Source organism: Camelina sativa, chromosome 5 (genome assembly GCF_030686135.1).
Source record: "Camelina sativa cultivar CO46 ecotype springtype chromosome 5, ASM3068613v1".
Taxonomy (NCBI): Eukaryota; Viridiplantae; Streptophyta; class Magnoliopsida; order Brassicales; family Brassicaceae; genus Camelina; species Camelina sativa.
The window spans coordinates 7,703,582-7,719,932 of NC_141884.1; the positions used below are offsets into that span (position 1 = coordinate 7,703,582).

General features: G+C 35.4%; 5 protein-coding genes across 6 annotated transcripts; 1 reads left to right on the plus strand and 4 right to left on the minus strand.

Moving 5' to 3' along the window:
• The first annotated feature begins 247 nt into the window (after positions 1-247).
• Positions 248-3,200, plus strand: LOC104786095 (protein PLASTID TRANSCRIPTIONALLY ACTIVE 12, chloroplastic). Its single transcript, XM_010511427.3, has 11 exons — positions 248-478; positions 665-723; positions 800-846; positions 953-1,642; positions 1,727-1,839; positions 1,911-2,170; positions 2,249-2,370; positions 2,448-2,516; positions 2,602-2,655; positions 2,748-2,843; positions 2,929-3,200. The coding sequence occupies exons 2-11, from the start codon at positions 687-689 to the stop codon at positions 3,031-3,033; spliced, it is 1,593 nt and encodes a 530-aa protein (XP_010509729.2). The 5' UTR covers positions 248-478; positions 665-686; the 3' UTR covers positions 3,034-3,200.
• Positions 3,201-3,333: 133 nt separating this feature from the next.
• On the minus strand, positions 3,334-6,734 carry LOC104781856 (solanesyl diphosphate synthase 3, chloroplastic/mitochondrial). Of its 2 annotated transcripts, none has more exons than XM_010511428.3 (11): positions 6,370-6,734; positions 5,768-5,860; positions 5,447-5,527; positions 5,243-5,314; positions 5,012-5,143; positions 4,835-4,921; positions 4,657-4,728; positions 4,411-4,496; positions 4,095-4,227; positions 3,824-4,012; positions 3,334-3,735 (listed from the first exon to the last, which is right to left on the minus strand). In XM_010511428.3, the coding sequence occupies exons 1-11, from the start codon at positions 6,514-6,516 to the stop codon at positions 3,556-3,558; spliced, it is 1,272 nt and encodes a 423-aa protein (XP_010509730.1). In that variant the 5' UTR covers positions 6,517-6,734; the 3' UTR covers positions 3,334-3,555. The 2 variants fall into 2 exon arrangements, with proteins under 2 accessions (XP_010509730.1, XP_019101318.1); XM_019245773.2 differs by having other exon boundaries at positions 5,768-5,863; positions 6,370-6,702.
• Positions 6,735-6,852: 118 nt separating this feature from the next.
• On the minus strand, positions 6,853-8,238 carry LOC104786098 (transcription termination factor MTEF1, chloroplastic). The gene is made up of 2 exons (XM_010511429.3): positions 7,398-8,238; positions 6,853-7,305 (listed from the first exon to the last, which is right to left on the minus strand). The coding sequence occupies exons 1-2, from the start codon at positions 7,991-7,993 to the stop codon at positions 6,987-6,989; spliced, it is 915 nt and encodes a 304-aa protein (XP_010509731.2). The 5' UTR covers positions 7,994-8,238; the 3' UTR covers positions 6,853-6,986.
• A 1,134-nt stretch (positions 8,239-9,372) lies between these two features.
• LOC104786099 (uncharacterized) lies at positions 9,373-10,620 on the minus strand. Its single transcript, XM_010511430.2, has one exon. It carries the CDS (start codon positions 10,501-10,503, stop codon positions 9,613-9,615), a length of 891 nt encoding a protein of 296 aa, XP_010509732.1. The 5' UTR covers positions 10,504-10,620; the 3' UTR covers positions 9,373-9,612.
• Positions 10,621-12,630: 2,010 nt separating this feature from the next.
• LOC104786101 (protein TIFY 5B-like) lies at positions 12,631-13,444 on the minus strand. The gene is made up of 2 exons (XM_010511431.3): positions 13,291-13,444; positions 12,631-13,192 (listed from the first exon to the last, which is right to left on the minus strand). The coding sequence occupies exons 1-2, from the start codon at positions 13,362-13,364 to the stop codon at positions 12,877-12,879; spliced, it is 390 nt and encodes a 129-aa protein (XP_010509733.1). The 5' UTR covers positions 13,365-13,444; the 3' UTR covers positions 12,631-12,876.
• Positions 13,445-16,351: the final 2,907 nt, after the last annotated feature.

Consider the following 16,351-nt stretch of genomic DNA (forward strand, 5'->3'; position numbering starts at 1 on the left):
ATGTCGTCGGGTCGAATCCTACCCATAGCGAGGCGGAGACTCATTTACCTTTCTCTTTGCTCTCAAGTCTCGAGTGTGTGTGTATTCTTGTTTTGTTCCAAGTGTTGTTTGTTGTTAGAGAATCAATAATCAAGCTAAACTTAAGCAGTCCAGCAAGAAGGCTTTTAGTTGTCAATTTGGCAAGATTCACAACAACTGGGCCTTAGTTAGAAATATAAAAGCCCATTATAACTTCCTCTTCACAACCGGCGCGTGGAGCGCGTGTATCGAGAAAACTACAGATTTTGTTAAACGTAGGGGAGGGAGATAATATGGATAAACCCCCAAAACTGAAGTGAACAAAAAAAAAAAAAAAACACTTTTGAAGCAAAAACCCCTTGGATCATTCAAAACCAACTTCCCCATGATAGAGCTCGACTCTTCTCTCAGATAATTGAAGAACCCTTCATTCTAACAACTCCTGGTACAACAAAAAAAGGTTTGTACTTTAAATTTTTCTTCTCAAAATTCAAGTGTGAAGCGTTGTAGAAAAGCCTAAAGATCGGATTTTGCTTGGAGAATTTGGTTTGGATTAGGCTTTTCTTATCTGGGTTTATAGTAGTGCTTGTTTTCACTCTGATTCTGAGCATAATTGAATCTATTGTTTATGTAAATGATGATACAGTGGCAAGTTAAAAAAAGTGTAAATGGCGTCAATATCAACCACCTCTTGGCTCTACCGAGGTTGGTTTCATCAGCTCTGTTTCTTTCATTCCCTATTCCCATTTTCCTAATTCTGGTTTTTGTTTTTCTCCTATAGGTAAAGTATGCACAGAGAGTGGAAAGTTCAGTAATTGTATCTTCCAGGTTGGTTCTTGTTTTGATTTTAGAGTAATCTAGTTGAGCTATTGTGGACACATCTTTAGCTGTTTCAAGATGTCAAATTGGTAATAGTTTGTTTATATATATGTAGAGGCGGGTTAGTAAATGCGGATTTCCAATTAAGACATTACATGTTGGGATTACTTCCGGGGATCAGTCATTGCGACATTGTATCAAATGCAAGAAAGAGGATGAAGATGATGATGATGTTGCAAGTGAAGAGACTAAAAAGATTAAAGAAGGATTTGAGTATGTGACTGTTGAGAGGCATCCTTACTATAGTTATATGGATTCAACTTCTGGAAAACTCGAGCCAGCATCCGGGGCTCGAGCTAGTATTCCAGGTGAGGACTATTGGCCTGAAGGAACTTCGAGCCGGGTTAGAGCTGCTAGGGCTCCTCAACCAGCTGGTGAATCTTCGAGTTTCCCTTCCTATGGGAAAAATCCTGGGAGTAGGAGAAAGAAGAATCGGAAAGCAACTGGGGATAATGTGACTGTTGAAACGAGTGATGAAGTTTCGGATTCTGAGGATAGCTCTGAAGAAGAGGAAAACGATATCTCTGACGGGTTTGTTGTCTATGACAACGAGTTTGGGAGAGAAGAAGAGGAGACTGGTTTTGAATTAGACAAGAAGCTTGGCCGGCCACATCCTTTTATCGATCCTACGAAAAAGAAACAGATTGAAAAGACACTCACGGGAGATGAATCGTGGTGGAACTGGAGAAAACCGGAGAAAGAACAGTGGTCTAGATGGCAAAGAAGACGTCCTGATGTCGAAACGGTCAGTCCTTACAAAGATTTCTGTGTTTAACCAATGTGCCTTTTCGCATAATGTTTGATACATTGTGTTATATTTTTGTTGCAGGTTTTTCTCAAGGCAATGGCAGAAACAGGACAAGTGAAGCTCTATGGGAAAGAACCAACTCTCACGGAAACTTCTCTATATAGAGCAAGAAGGCATCTTTTCAAGGAGGAGAGGTATCTTTAAGCTAACGAGTTAACAACATCTGTTTTGTTAGGATTTCTTTTTGAGTTTTCATTCTCCTCAGGCTGCAAGCTGAGCGGGAGAGATTAGCAAAAGAAGGTCCAATGGCTTTTTATTCTGAATGGGTAAAAGCATGGAGGAGAGACACGTCACGAGAAGCTGTACAGAAGCATTTTGAAGAGACAGGTGAAGATGAAAACACACAACTGATTGAGATGTTCTCTCATCAAACAGATCGAGAATACCGGATAATGATGGGAACTGATATTAGGATCAAGAGAGATCCTTTGGCAATGCGGATGAGGGAGGATCAAATTAAGCAAAGTAAGAAACTTTAACAGTTATACTTAACTCGTCATGGATATATTCAACTGTTCAATTAACTTTCTCGGTTTCGTGCAGTATGGGGCGGGGATCCTGTTTATCCGACAATCAACTACATTCAAGATCCCAATGCAGTTATGGATTTCAGAGGACCTGATTTTCATGAGCCGACACCAAACATGCTCTCTTATCTAAAGGAGGTTAGTCTGCTTTGCTCAAACCAACGTTCCCTTATCGTTCTTGGTCTGATTGTTTTCTTTGTTCCTGGTTTGATCAGAATGGCAAAGTCATCTCAAGAGAGATGCATGAAGCACTACTGACAAAAGAGAAAACCGAGCAGCTCGAGGTAAAATGACCAATCTTTTATTCTCTTTCACACAACTCTCATAGAGAGATTTCAGGGGTTTGTTTGATAAATTGTATGAATGCAGGTGCCTGACATTGATGATGCAATGGCACAAGCTGTTGATATTGGTGAAAACGATGTGAGTATCATCAATTACATTAGATCCTCTTCTTGTTCTTCATTTTTTCGTGATGTTATCATGAAACATCTCTGGACGTTTTCTATTGATAGGATGAGGAAGACGATGCAGATGTAGAAAAAGCCGACGAGAAAGTGCCCAGGAACTGGAGTGTCTTGAAGAGTACCCCTGAGCTTAGAACCGCTAAGGTAAAAGCCACATTTATCAACTTGAGCCGCCTTTATAATATAACTGTGTTGTGTATTGATGTTATGTGTTTGGTTTTCTATACAGCCTAAACCAAAGAAGGAAGGTCGGATGTCTCTAGACGAGGCCGTTGATGATTCTGAGAACTTGACAGATTTTCTCATGGACTTTGAAGAGGAGGCTGATCCTTAAAGACCTGGTTTTTTTTTTGTGTTTCTTTCCAGTCCAATGTAAAGACGTTATTAATCATTTAGATTTTATACTTGAAAAATTGAGTTTATTTGGGGCGATAGTAACATTTTTGGAATGTTCTGAGTTTTGAAAAAGGATTGTATCATATGAAAAATATCAATTCTATACTTGATTGCATTGCATGTATCATGTATGGAGTGTACTACTGTTAAGTGTTAACTAATGCCTCCGACTCCAACAGTTCAGCTTGGGTTTTGGAAGATTGTTTGAATCAGTAAATCTGTTAAAAAAAACAAGACCTTAACCAAATTCGCAAGGAATGATTTCACAATTACTATCACTGTCTATTTTTCTTTCCATCTATGTTGTGTTTGAAATGAAAGCCACAACTTGTCCAACATTATTATCTCGTGAAAACGAATTGGACAAAACAAAATCCTACAAATGGAATGGAATGAAATTGAAACCTCATCATGTTTACGAAGATGTTTCGGTGTGTATAGAGAGAAACATTTCTTAGTCTCACTTGTTTCTGGTAATGACTCTATGGGTCAAGTCAATTAGTGCTCGCCTCGATCTTTTAACATCTTCGTTATCTGTTTCAGGTAGAGACCCGATTGCAGCTGCTGCGAGATTTGCGTGTTCCATGGCTAGCTCTCTTGCCCTCTGTATTCCCTTGCTCTTCCCAAGATACTCTAAAGCCTGTTTTGATTTTGTATGAGATAATCATATTAGAGACTTAAAATAACGTATTAGAGACTTTGAGGAGTTTTGTGTCTTTCAAACTTACAATGTCAACATTCGTTGGATCTTTTTCAACTCGATCAACAACTTCACGTAGTTGAGGAAATTCTTCCATGGCAAAGAGGATTGGAGCTGTTATGACTCCATGGCGGATATCTGATAAAGATCCCTTTCCGAGAGAGGCAGACGTCCCCGTGAAATCAAGAATGTCGTCTACCAATTGGAATGCTAAACCCTGAAGAATTAGAAACTAATCAAACATTTGTAAGAAAACGTAGTTACAATGGAGCCAAAGTTTCAATAAGATGACAACGAACCAGATTCTTCCCATACTCGAAAGCTAACACGGCAACTTCTGCTGTTTGTCCAGTGAGAACAGCAACCGCTTTGCAGCTGTTAGAGATTAGCGATGCTGTCTTATAATATGTCTTCTGCATGTAGTACTCCATACTGCAGTCATTAGAAAAACAAAATATATATGCGCATGAACAATCACAATATTATATAATATCCATTTCCTATATAAGTCGCGATAATCGACCCTGGTTCTGACTCTCAAACATAGATTGGTAGCATACAAGACTTGAGTAGTCTTTGTTATGGCTATATTTGACCAGAGAAGAAGATTTTTACCTATAACGCTGCTCGGTTGTACTAGTTATTTCCATGGTTTCACCGGTAACAAGATGTTCTACTGCAGTTGCAAGTAACGCTACAACCTACAAAAGAGAGACACACAATGAATATGTCTAGCTTCGAAGAAAAATGATAATTAATTCTTAGGACTGATGTCACTGATTCAAGAGTCTATCACTGCAGGTTTAAAATAAAAAACAAATGACAAAAAATATGAGTATCAGTTTCTTAGTTTTCTTTTACCTCAGTGTTTTTCAGAGCGGCGAGAGCCCCACAAGCCCGGGAGAGCAAGAAGTCTCCTGCTAGTACCGACATCTACAACGTGAAGCCAATTTTGATCTTCATATCTAATTGTAGCACAATCGCCAAAAAACAAAATTAATCATGTCTAAGACAGTAGCTTCTACTGTCAAGTGAGTACCTTGTTACCCATTACAACATTTAAGGAACCAACACCACGCCTTGTATCGGCATCATCCAAGACATCATCATGCAGGAGGCTTGCAACCTACAATAACCCAAGCATTACTAATTGGAAAAACTAAAAAGGGGAGGATACTGGATCTTGATTTTTAATGAATGTAATGAGTAAACTCACATGTATCATTTCAGTGATTTCAGCAATACCACGTTGCCTTACGCGTAACTCTGATGTGACTATATCTGCTGATTCACCAACCAATACTTCTGGTACACGTACGTTCAGCGCTGTCGCCATCAGTAATAAAACCTACAAACATGAAACCAGAGCGGTTATGATACCTAGAGAAAACATGAATCTGAAAATGAAGACAAGATATGGAAATAGAAAAGAGATTATGGTCATTACAGTTGAACGAAACTGTTTTCCTTGCACACCCCTTTTGAAGAAGTACTCAGCTGCAGAGGCGAGCTTCGGAACCTGAACAGCAGAATGTAGATACAAGTAAAAATAGATATTAGCTTCAGAGCATTAAATCCAGCAGCAAATTTACTTTCGCCACACCTTTATGCACACAATGAGTGTACAAAAGAATGAAAAAAGGGCACTTACCTCGGCAACTACCATCTCTCTCAACTTATTACTAAGAAGTGACAGCTCATCGGCAACAAGCGAAAACGGGTCAAGCTCCTCCTAGGAAAGGAAAATCTTACTCTTTCAGCAGTCGTAAAAGAAAAGAAGTTTCAGCAATAAAAAAAAAAATGGCCCAACTGTACAAGATCAGTAACAAACAAAGAGATTAGATTAAGAAACTAACAGTAGAGTGTTGACAGTTTTTTCTTATACAAGTGAGAAGCAATGTCCAAAAGTGAAATATATGTGGAAGTTTAACAATAGACCAAGGATCATAGTGTAAGGGAAATAAGAACAAACCTCGACTAATGAGCTGCTCTGGTGATATAGTTGATGAGTAAATCCACCAAAAACCGGAGATTTCAATGAATATGTTGTTCTGCAAACGTAACCCTACTAAAACATCACAAAGAAATAACACATTGGTTAGGTCACCGATTCTATATTACACATCAAATCTCAAAACAAACTAATCTGTTTTAACCATTTTTTTTATCCCATATCTCTCACACACAGGTAAAACAGCCTGATGCATCCCCAAATAGGATCCATAAAAAATCTATGGAAAAATCTTTCTCAGTACATTACTAAAACATAGAAAGTGAACACTAGCTTTAGCTGAAAACTCCATTATGTTCCAAACGACAGAAAAAAGAAAAAAGAAAGGGAAAATTTTTAATTCAAACAAATTCCCAAAAATAATAGATGGGCAAAATAAAAACGAAACCTTTATTCAATAAAACACCATACCCATGGTGGGTAATGATTAGAGAATTGACAACACAGATCATAAATCTATAAACTTAATTTTACATTTCTAAAAATTGCAACTTCTAAAACCCTAATCAGAGTATCTTTCTCGCTTTATAGACGCAAAGAGGAAAAAAAAATGTTAAAATAACCTTGTGTGTAGAGACGTCAGAACAAGAGTGACCCTGATCGGGGAGGATTGAGAGACGATGAGAAGCAATAGATTGAGAGCAACCATAGAAGCTACGGTTCCTCAGAAACTTTGAAGAAACCCGTGAAACAGCCCTCGTGAATATCATTCTTTACGGATCCAAACACAGACTCAAAGAAGCAGAGAGACTTGTTCTCTCGTTTGGCGAATTTATTATTGCGTGAATCTGAAATCGAAGAAGAAGAAGAAACGAACCCAAACTAGTCAAGAGAACGCAGCCGACTCACTCAGGGCACTAAAAATTATTAAAATGACGAAGACGAACCTCAGCCATGAAACTGTTAGTAAATTATTTCATTTTCTTTTACTTTTACCAAGGTTATATTCAAAATGTTTTACCCCAACTCAGCCCAATCTGGCAAGAAGCCCACTATAAGCCCAATTTGGTTTACAACGGTTTAAGAAGACATGATAACAGAACGAAGATTTCAATAGTCTCTCTTTGTCAATTCAAGATTTCAATAGAGACATATGGAAGCAGCAATGTTAAATACATACAAGCTATGAACACGATGATCAGAAGTAACATTTAGCTCACATATACAATAAAAAAATATTTTATACGTTTGCCACTGAAGAGGGATTATTTGTGAGTAATTGCTCGAACTCTTCATCAGTACTCTTAAGCATCAATGACAATGGCAACTCTAAACCTCTCTCCATTGATTCTATGTGTCTTGGCTTTATCCTTTTCTCTAGACTGAAGGCAAAATACTGAGGGAACTCTTTTAGATTCTCCAGTTTTCCTTTGATCCCACTCATGAAGTAATCAAGCTTTGGTTTGAAGTTGTTCTCTATGCTGAATGTGAATAGTGCTGGACATCGTAAGATCATCCCTATCGCTTCTGATCTTGTGTACCCTATACTCTCCAAGAATCTGACCAACACAAATCACAATACTGTAAATTTCTCTAATCTAATCAATACCACTAGTAACGTTTGGAGAAAGCAGATGAATATTTTTTTTACCTAAGCTTTGGGATGAGAGTGTGTTCGACACTAGAGACTAGTAAGATGGGATCTTGGTAAGCAAGAGCGTCAAGATCTTCGAAACCAAGTCTCCGCAAGTAGAACAGAGCAGGCTTGAGCTGGTCTTCTACGCTGCTAATGAGGAGCCTTGGGCATTTCTTGATCACTCTTCTGAACGAATTCTCAGGGACATTGAGATCATTGGAGAGGAACATGAAGACAGGGTTGAGTTCTGTTCTTATGTCGGAAGTGAGGATCGTAGGACACATCCCCAAGATTCTTGGGAGGTCATTTGGGTAGATTCCTCTAGATTGGAGGAAATGGAGGACGGATTCAATGGAATCAAGGGAGGCTGAGCGGAGAAATGGGTTGAGAGAGAGGGCTTTGCCTGAGTCAATTCCCATGAGCTCGAGACAGAGGATCTTCTCTTTCATCTGGAAGGTTACGGCCTGATCGGCAACAGAGAAGAGAGGGTGGCTATGGAGAGTTGTTTTGATGGACGTTGGTTTGGTGGATAAGTTTGTGGGTTGAGGTTGTTGTGGACATGAAGGTTTCTTTGGGGAAATGTAGAGGGACGAGCTCAGAGCTGCAGACATGGTGGAAGTGAGCAGAGAGAGAGATGATGATGAATTGATGATGTGGTCTTTGGATGGTCTGAGGAAGGAGAAGAAGAAGAAGAGTGTGAAGGGTAAGGTGGATTATTAATTTATTTCCACGTGGCACTATATTGTGTTGTGATTGGTGAGATGAGATTGCAAAATATGTTTCATTTTCTGTAGTTTGGATAAGACTAGTTACAATGGTTACTTTTTAAACTGTTGAATAATTTATTCAACTGTTGAATAACTACAATGGAAGTATTGAAAAAAAAAATAAGGTGATGTGGAGACAACAGTGTTGAATAAGGTGTTGTAAACAACAGTTTGTTTTCTCCAAAAAATGATTTTGAAAAGAATAATTTTCTTTTAATGATTTGGAATCATATAGTTATGTATCTATACTAGTATTTTTGCAGCAGTTTTTGCTCAAAAATACTTTTTGAAAAGTTTTTACATTTAATGCATTGACTTTAATATTAGTTACCAAAACTTTAAAATTAATTATAGTTAAGATTTAAAAAAATAAGAAAATCTTTCTACCTCATTCAAACATAAATATATGATTTCCTTTCATTTTTATTTGAATTTATATTTAAATTATCTTGAATTATTCTATAATACATTTAGTTAATAAAAATTGTGATTTTTTCCTGATGTAATACAAAATTTTAAAAACGGACATATATTACTCAATAGATTAATAAAAAATACCGGTACAATATCCCACATCGTCTAAAAAAATTGGGAAATGGTTTAGAGCCATACTATAAAAGATACCAAAATGATTCTGAATACAAATGAGTAGAAACCTTGATTTATCAGGCATTCAAATTAAAAACTTTTATTTGGTTTATTCTGGTTCTTTAGTTTAAAGATTTTTTTAAAAGGTTAAATATGAAAAATATTTAAAACTTTTAAAAAGTTAAATATGATAAATATTATACCGTAGATACACAATAAATATTAAAAATTAAGATGATATAGTGTGAGTTAAAATATCTCGGGACGGAGTTATATAGCAGGACGGGTTTTATCGATAATTATATAAATTAAAAAATATTATTAATTCGGTGTTACACGGGTAAACATCATTTCATTATTTTGTTAACACTGTCAGTATCAGAGAATAGATATATCTAATTAAATTGATTAAATAAATATTATGTAAAGTAAATTATATTGCAGTATTATATAGTTTATTTAACAATTATTATATAATTATAACATATTTAACCAACAAATACAACTTATAATTTAAATATTTTAGTTATAAATAATTTTATCCTGCGGTGTTCCACGGATCCTAATCTAGTTTATGTTATATACATCAAAATAAATTTCTTTATACTGTTTAGAATAACAAAACAGATTCTAAATTAAAAAAAAACTCAGTTTCCATTAATATAAAACAGTCGGCAACAATTTTTAAATAAAATCTAATTTCATTTTTTTCAACCATTGAAGTTTAAACTAACGATTATCCATGATCTCATTACCAACTCTAACGACAAAATGCATAAGAAGGCAAGATAAAAATGATAAACAAGATAAAATGACACAAAAAGGTTGACTAAATTTTGCCGCATTTGTACAATGACAAATTAAATTAAACTAGACTAAATACTTTGTCGTTTGATATCTCGATTGAACCGTTGAATGAAATCTTCGACTCGTCTGTTTAACTCCTCGTTCGACATCTTCGAGAACTCCTCCGACTCTTCTCTTACATTCTCCCACTTCTGCGTCGCCTTTTCCATCTCCTCAGCCTTCTTCCCCTTGTGAACAACCATCCATTTCGAGCTATCCCATTGGCTTCGATCGTAACTTTTTGGTCTATGTTTGATCTCTTGACGACGTTCCTTAGTTATCATTGACACGCGTCCACGAGCCGTATCCGACTTGCTTCTCCCGTACGGTTTAGGGTTGACCAGCTTTCTTGAGTCGCAAGTTTCTTCTTTAGTAGCAGTTTTATGAATGTTTGGCTCAGTAACTGGCTCGTATTTTTCGATAGCTATGTTTCTCGGTTGGTTCTCACTCACCACTTGCACGGTTCGCTCAGGAACTTTCCCTTCCCTGTTAGGTAAATATCGATGTTGTATTTGTATATCTTTCGCTCCCACGGCTTCTTCTTGTTTCTCACTTCGGTTCTTGATATCTGCCACCAAACTCAACCCATAGCCCACGTTATCCGGTCTAGGGTTTTCTCTTGCATCGTTTCTCATCGCGGCCACGTATTCTCCGTAAAAATCGTGATCCTCTTTAGCAGTGAATGAACCGTAATCAGCAGCGATGATGATGATAAGTGCGTTGGAGATGATGAACAAGATCTTCGTGTCGTTGAATACCGAAGAAGGAGACACGTCGAGAACGTGGAAGCACAAAATGTAGATGAAGATAGATAAGAGGATGGGGAGCAACGAAGAGTACAAGTTGTTGTATTGTTTCTTGGGTTTGTAATAAGGCTCGAATTTAGGGTTTTCAACAACATACGAGGGCATTTCTGTCATTTTGGGAGATTGGTCGTGATGAGTTGGGCATTGGGTTTTAGGATGGAGGCTGTAGATTGTGTTTGATCTTTGAATTGGTCATGGTCGGAGCTCTTTATATTGGGGTCATATGTCTGAATTATTGAGCTTATAAATTTTCTAATTTACCCTTTGTCATCATCAACTACTATATCTTACTTGCGGATCCTGCCACGATTCGCTATATATTTGTCGTTTCATGTTGATTTAACTTTTGAGTTACGTGGATTTAATACCCAATCGTCTTTAGCAAGTATCATCTAATAATTAATCTTTGATTTACTTTTCGTTTACCTGAAAAAAATGTCGATTAAACATATATAATATGTATTTTAGGATAGGTACAACATTAATACTATTGTCTATATAAGGTGTGATATAAGCAAATCGTAAAAAACATATTTAGTCAAGGTACAGAGGCTTTGGTACTGCATAAACGTCGACATGTCATCATGTGACAACAACACATATCCGTAATTTTTACTTTACTATATGTTTATACATTACATTAGGTACCTTTGAGATGTACAATATAAGAAAAAATGTACCACGCTTTGACAGCACAACAAAGTAAAATAAAACAACAATTATATGATAACTTTGCTTCCACGTATCTATAAAAAGTGAATTCTATTTTGTTGCATCATCTAATGAACCAAAATATACTTATATAATAGAAAATAAAATATGAAGATTCAATCAAAACGATTGATCTGAGTTTATCCGTTTCTTTATACGTACGGAGTGAAAGAAACTCCAATGAGTTTCTATTTGTTTTAATCTTTCAAACTTCGATATTGCAGTCATTTTTGATGAACTATTGTGGTTATCGACTAATCAATCATTCACACTTTGTATTGTTACTTGTCAGCAGTTTAAACATGGGTTATGTGTATGAGTGTATCATAAGAAGTCAAAAATAGGTATATAACATGTGTATATCATCAGACAAAAATAATTGAATCTGAAAATTTATATTGACTATCATCAGCTTGTTCGTTAAGCCGTAACGTGGCAATAGCGAAGTTCATGTGAGCTCACACGTTGGCGGCTGGTCTAGACTTCATCCTACAAGCGTTATTTATTACCTTAACTTGTCCTGATGTCTCGACTACTCTTGCACGTTTATTATCTATTTATTATTGCTTTAGCTTTTGTCCTTTTTAACCATCATGTCTTTTTTTTTCCCCAACTCTTTTCCATTAGTTATAAGTTAATTTGTTAAAGATTGTGTACAATGGTCTAAAGATGTGTAGAGTAGTGTATCTTTCTTAAAAAAGATTGTGTACAATGTGTCCAAAGTTTAGGCTAACTAATAACTAGTATAACTTTATGAAACCTTAGTGAAGAAGATAACAAGAACGCAATTAATTTTCTCAAAACCTATTAGATTGAATTTCCTAAATTAAAGTCAGAAATTGCGGGTTTTTTAATTTTCATTCAACATCTTCAACTTTTTGCCGAACCTTTTGTTTGTTTTTTCTTAAGTTTTTAATCATATTCATAAATCTAAATGTATCATCACGAATATATTCAATTCAGGTAAAAATCTTACAGTTGAAATAACAGTGCTCTCTGCGCTGTTTTAGATAGTCTAAGGCAATTGTTATCAAGTCCAATGTGACTTATATCTTCAACTTGTATACTAATGGAGAACTTGACAATATAGTTTTGGCAAAGATCTTATACTTTCGTATTCGGTAGGAACTTCAACTAGTGGTACAGCCAGGGATACTATGTACATGACGGAAAACTTATAGGTGATGTCTGAAGACTCGAAGGTTTGACATAATATGTTTCCAACCAATTTGTCATTTAGAGAAGAACTTTGTATATGAATGTTTCTCGCACCATTAGCACCCCACAACGCGTTATGGAGAACAACTATGTCGGCATGAAGTTCATACCCTTCTTTGTAAAAGATGATTTATAGTGAAAATTATGCCGATTCATCTTACCAAATAATTTAGATATAGATTTCTGTTCTGTTTATGTAATAAATAGTTTATGAGTTTTAATTAATTACATGGCTACCAATACATTGACCGATTTAAAGTGAATTTGATTATATATATACATACCTTATATGAAAATAGTAATACTTTGATGTCTTCAAACCTATCGTTATAACTTGAAATTGTTCTCATGTTACTAGATATATCCATTAAGGTAGGTAGAAGCTAAAAGTTCTTTCTTGAACACAAATTGCTGAAAAATCTGAAACTTTAAAACTCTAAAGCTAACTAATTAAGGGCATCCTAAACACGAAAAAAAAAAAACCCAACACACACAATTGGATTATGTCGCAGCCAAAAAAAATAAGAGAGAGAGAAAAATTGAAATAAATTAATAGTGCTATCGGGAACGATGGTAAGGGCAAGTTGCCTGAATCCGAACATTTCGTTTCTGAAGAAAACTCCGAAGTGATCTCTTCATAGAGGCCTTTTGACGATGAATTGTGGTGATATTGTTTGTGATCATCGGACTAGGATCCGAACCGTTTGAACTTCTCAACGATGATCCCACATCTCTACTCGCTAGCGACAGTATCGCTTTAGCCTCAAGATTGGTAAGATCTGAAGAAATACACATGTGCCCGTTGTAGAAAATGGTTAGCATCTGTGATTCTTGCTTTGGTTGTGAAATTTCAGAGCTGCTTGATTCTTCCACCCTTCAAAACCATTCATAATATAAACGATATCAGCGTTCGTTCGTAAATTGACTCTAATTCGTACAATACAGATTAAGCATAAAGAGAAAGAGACTCACGAGGTATTGAAATCAGAATCATAAGAAGACGGGGATAGGCGAAGTTCCAAGTCGCATTTTGTTTGCATCTCCATCTCTTTAGTTGTGAGTAGAAAAGGCTTGTGGAGTTTGTGATGATGATGCTATGATTTTGTGTCAGTCTATTGATTTATATATATGTGTGTGCGTGTTGTAAATGTGTTGTGGTCGAAAAGAGAGAGAGAAGATAAGGATAGAGAAAAGAGGAGACAAAAGCTGACAACAGAACAGGGCAGTTTGGACAGAACACAACTTTACATCTCTGTTTCCTTCTCTCCCTTTCCTCACGTGTAAAATGATTTGTGTGTGTTTTTTTTTTCTTTTTTTTGAAAGAAATAAAAAACCCATTTCCTTTTCCTGTAATACAAAAATAAAAGAATCTTTCTAAGCAATTCATTCTATAATTCTTTTGGGGTTGTTAGGAGAAAATCTATTAGATTAAATATTGGACTCATGCCTAAAAAACAAAGATTCTCTATCAAAAACCTTTTTTTTTTGTCAGTAAACTAATACATAATTGATTCATGCCTTCAATAACGGATATTCTTTTGGGGGTTTTAGTAGAAAAAAAAAGAATTTTGTTTGACATAACAGAAAAATGAAATTATGCAGTATAAGATCTTACGGTAAGCTCCATTAACAAAATAGCTCTGTTAAAATGTTGATACAGTTGTAATCACCAAAAAAGAGAGAAAAAAAAAAAAACATATGATGTTTCATTCTTTTCAAAAAAATTGATATGAGTATTTTTATCGTAAAAATGTTTGGTCACTATGCACCCTTGCATAACTTGATTTAGTTTATTGTTTTGTTTTGTCAACCACATATTTCACTTGATGAATAGTTTAAAACATGATTCAGCCATAATCAGAATTTAGGGTATCAATAGTAAAGAAATCTGACTAAATCAAGCTGAGTTGTTAAATCTTTTTTTGTAATTTTTTTTGTATAATCTAGCTGAATAATTCAAAGTTCAAATGGTAATCGAGGAATAGGCTGAAAATTGTAAAAAAAAACTAACTAATAAAATAAAATTATAAAATTATTAATTAGAAACAATACTAGTAACTATACTAGTTTTAGTTATTAAATAACAAAGAAAAATTATGGAAAAATTTGTAACTTGTAAAAAATAAGGTTGAATTTTTGCAAAATTTGAAGTTATTATATTTTACATAAAATCAGTTTACCAAAACGTAAATCTGACTTATGTTCTTAAATTAATAAAATTATCTAAAAATTATCTCAGAATTCTTAAAATTACCAACTTATATATTAATATAAAATAAATTTCAAAATAATTTTTCATTTTTGTATTTTTGATAAAATGTAACTATTATTATATTTATCTAGCTTACAAATATTTTACTAACAACTTTTACTATTGAAATCAGATTTTATAGTTTCAATAGTAATTTAGTTTTTTTTTAAAAACCTAAATATCTAAGAAGTCCTCAAGTTTGCAAATAATGTAACATTTTTTTTCCTTCAAATTCCTCAAGAATTCCTTAACAATTCCTCAAGAATTCCTTAACAGTTCCACGAAACGTATGTTACTATCATTTAGACCCACAATATTTAGTTTTAAACAGAAAAATCGTAGTATTTAGTTTTTACGACCTCAAAGTATGGACCTGAAACGACTTATGAGCACACTGCACACGTACACATTAGTTTAAGATCTTTGACTTCAATTTACATCTCTCCCCTCTATTCGTGAAAGGGCATAAGGTGGAATCCATCATGGGTCTTATAGCATTTGTAATTATTGGATTCTGTCTTAGCACGAGTTTATCGTTGGTTTAAGAAGGCTTTGAAATCCAAGCCCCAAGATGAGGAACATCGACCGATGCACATCACAAACGCTAGCAACAACCACTCAACCTCCTCCGATTACCGAAGAAGCTCCTCCGATGATCCTTCAATTGTTAGTTCTTTCGAGATGTTACGCTAAGCTCCACTAACAAATAGTACTGTTAAAATGTAAAGAGGCCGGCCGTTAACAAAGTTTTTTTTTTTTTCTTCTTTTTCTGAAAATACCATTTTTGTTAGAAGCATCGGTTCTTACATAATCGGAGGATACATATTTAGGAAACACAATAGGGAAAAGAACTATGAGACTTGAAAGTGAGTGAACCATTTTTTATCGCTTTCCAAGGTTTACTATGCCTCCATCTACTAGAAGAGCCGATCGACATTATGTTTCCCATCGACTGCCACCAACAGACGGACCAAATCTGCTCCTTCCTATTCTTAACCAGACATGGCCAGCGTGTTGGTCCATAGCACCAACACGTCAGCTCGACGCACTGTTTAGGTTGAATGCTGATTTAGATGTGGGGGAGCGTCTCTCTATCCAAGTTAACAAAGTTGTATTCACCAAAAAAAAAAAGTTTCATTCTTTTTTTTATAAATTGGAGTATTTGTATATTAAGAATGTCAAGTGGAATGAATATCATGAAATACAACTTGACTTTGTTTGGTCACTATCCACTATTGCATTATCTAATAAAATGATTTATTGCCATCACGTGATTTGGTAGATTTACTTGCAGCTTTGTAAACCACATGTTTCACTCGATGAATAGGTCTCGTTAGCATGATTCTGCCATCAGATTTTGGGTTTGGCCACATACCATAACCAAACAAAGAAGGTTAAATCCACGTGGGAAATGCCAATATACAATGTTTGGATTTCAACAAAAAGTGGATCTCAAAAGTATGGAACTGAAATGACTAATGAGCACATGTACACATTTAACTTAGGGGAATTGCATTGCATAACTAACAAAAAAATTATAATTTAAGAACTAACTATTCTAACCATGAAAAGCTAATATACCCTGTATAAATTATAATATATACTATTTTAACCCTCACCCTCTTTATCACACCATCCACTTGGGTTCCAAATAGTTTTTTAGGGTTTAGTTTTATTCTAACCATCACCACCACCACCGATCCCCGACCGTCACCTCCGGCCACCTCCAACCTCCGATCATCGGTGATCTCCGGTGACCTCCGGTGACCTCCGGCGACCGCC

Coding starts and splice junctions, on each gene's coding strand:
- LOC104786095 (XM_010511427.3), top strand. CDS start 687: ATGGCGTCAATATCAACCACCTCTTGGCTCTACCGAG. Junction 1,840..1,910: donor CATCTTTTCAAGGAGGAGAG/GTATCTTTAAGC, acceptor CATTCTCCTCAG/GCTGCAAGCTGAGCGGGAGA. Junction 2,371..2,447: donor TGCTCTCTTATCTAAAGGAG/GTTAGTCTGCTT, acceptor TGGTTTGATCAG/AATGGCAAAGTCATCTCAAG.
- LOC104781856 (XM_010511428.3), bottom strand. CDS start 6,516: ATGATATTCACGAGGGCTGTTTCACGGGTTTCTTCAAAGTTTCTGAGG. Junction 5,528..5,767: donor AGAGCAGCTCATTAGTCGAG/GTTTGTTCTTAT, acceptor TTCCTTTCCTAG/GAGGAGCTTGACCCGTTTTC. Junction 4,729..4,834: donor ATGTTGTAATGGGTAACAAG/GTACTCACTTGA, acceptor TTCACGTTGTAG/ATGTCGGTACTAGCAGGAGA.
- LOC104786098 (XM_010511429.3), bottom strand. CDS start 7,993: ATGTCTGCAGCTCTGAGCTCGTCCCTCTACATTTCCCCAAAGAAACCT. Junction 7,306..7,397: donor ACTCTCATCCCAAAGCTTAG/GTAAAAAAAATA, acceptor TGTGTTGGTCAG/ATTCTTGGAGAGTATAGGGT.
- LOC104786099 (XM_010511430.2), bottom strand. CDS start 10,503: ATGACAGAAATGCCCTCGTATGTTGTTGAAAACCCTAAATTCGAGCCT.
- LOC104786101 (XM_010511431.3), bottom strand. CDS start 13,364: ATGGAGATGCAAACAAAATGCGACTTGGAACTTCGCCTATCCCCGTCT. Junction 13,193..13,290: donor GATTCTGATTTCAATACCTC/GTGAGTCTCTTT, acceptor ATGGTTTTGAAG/GGTGGAAGAATCAAGCAGCT.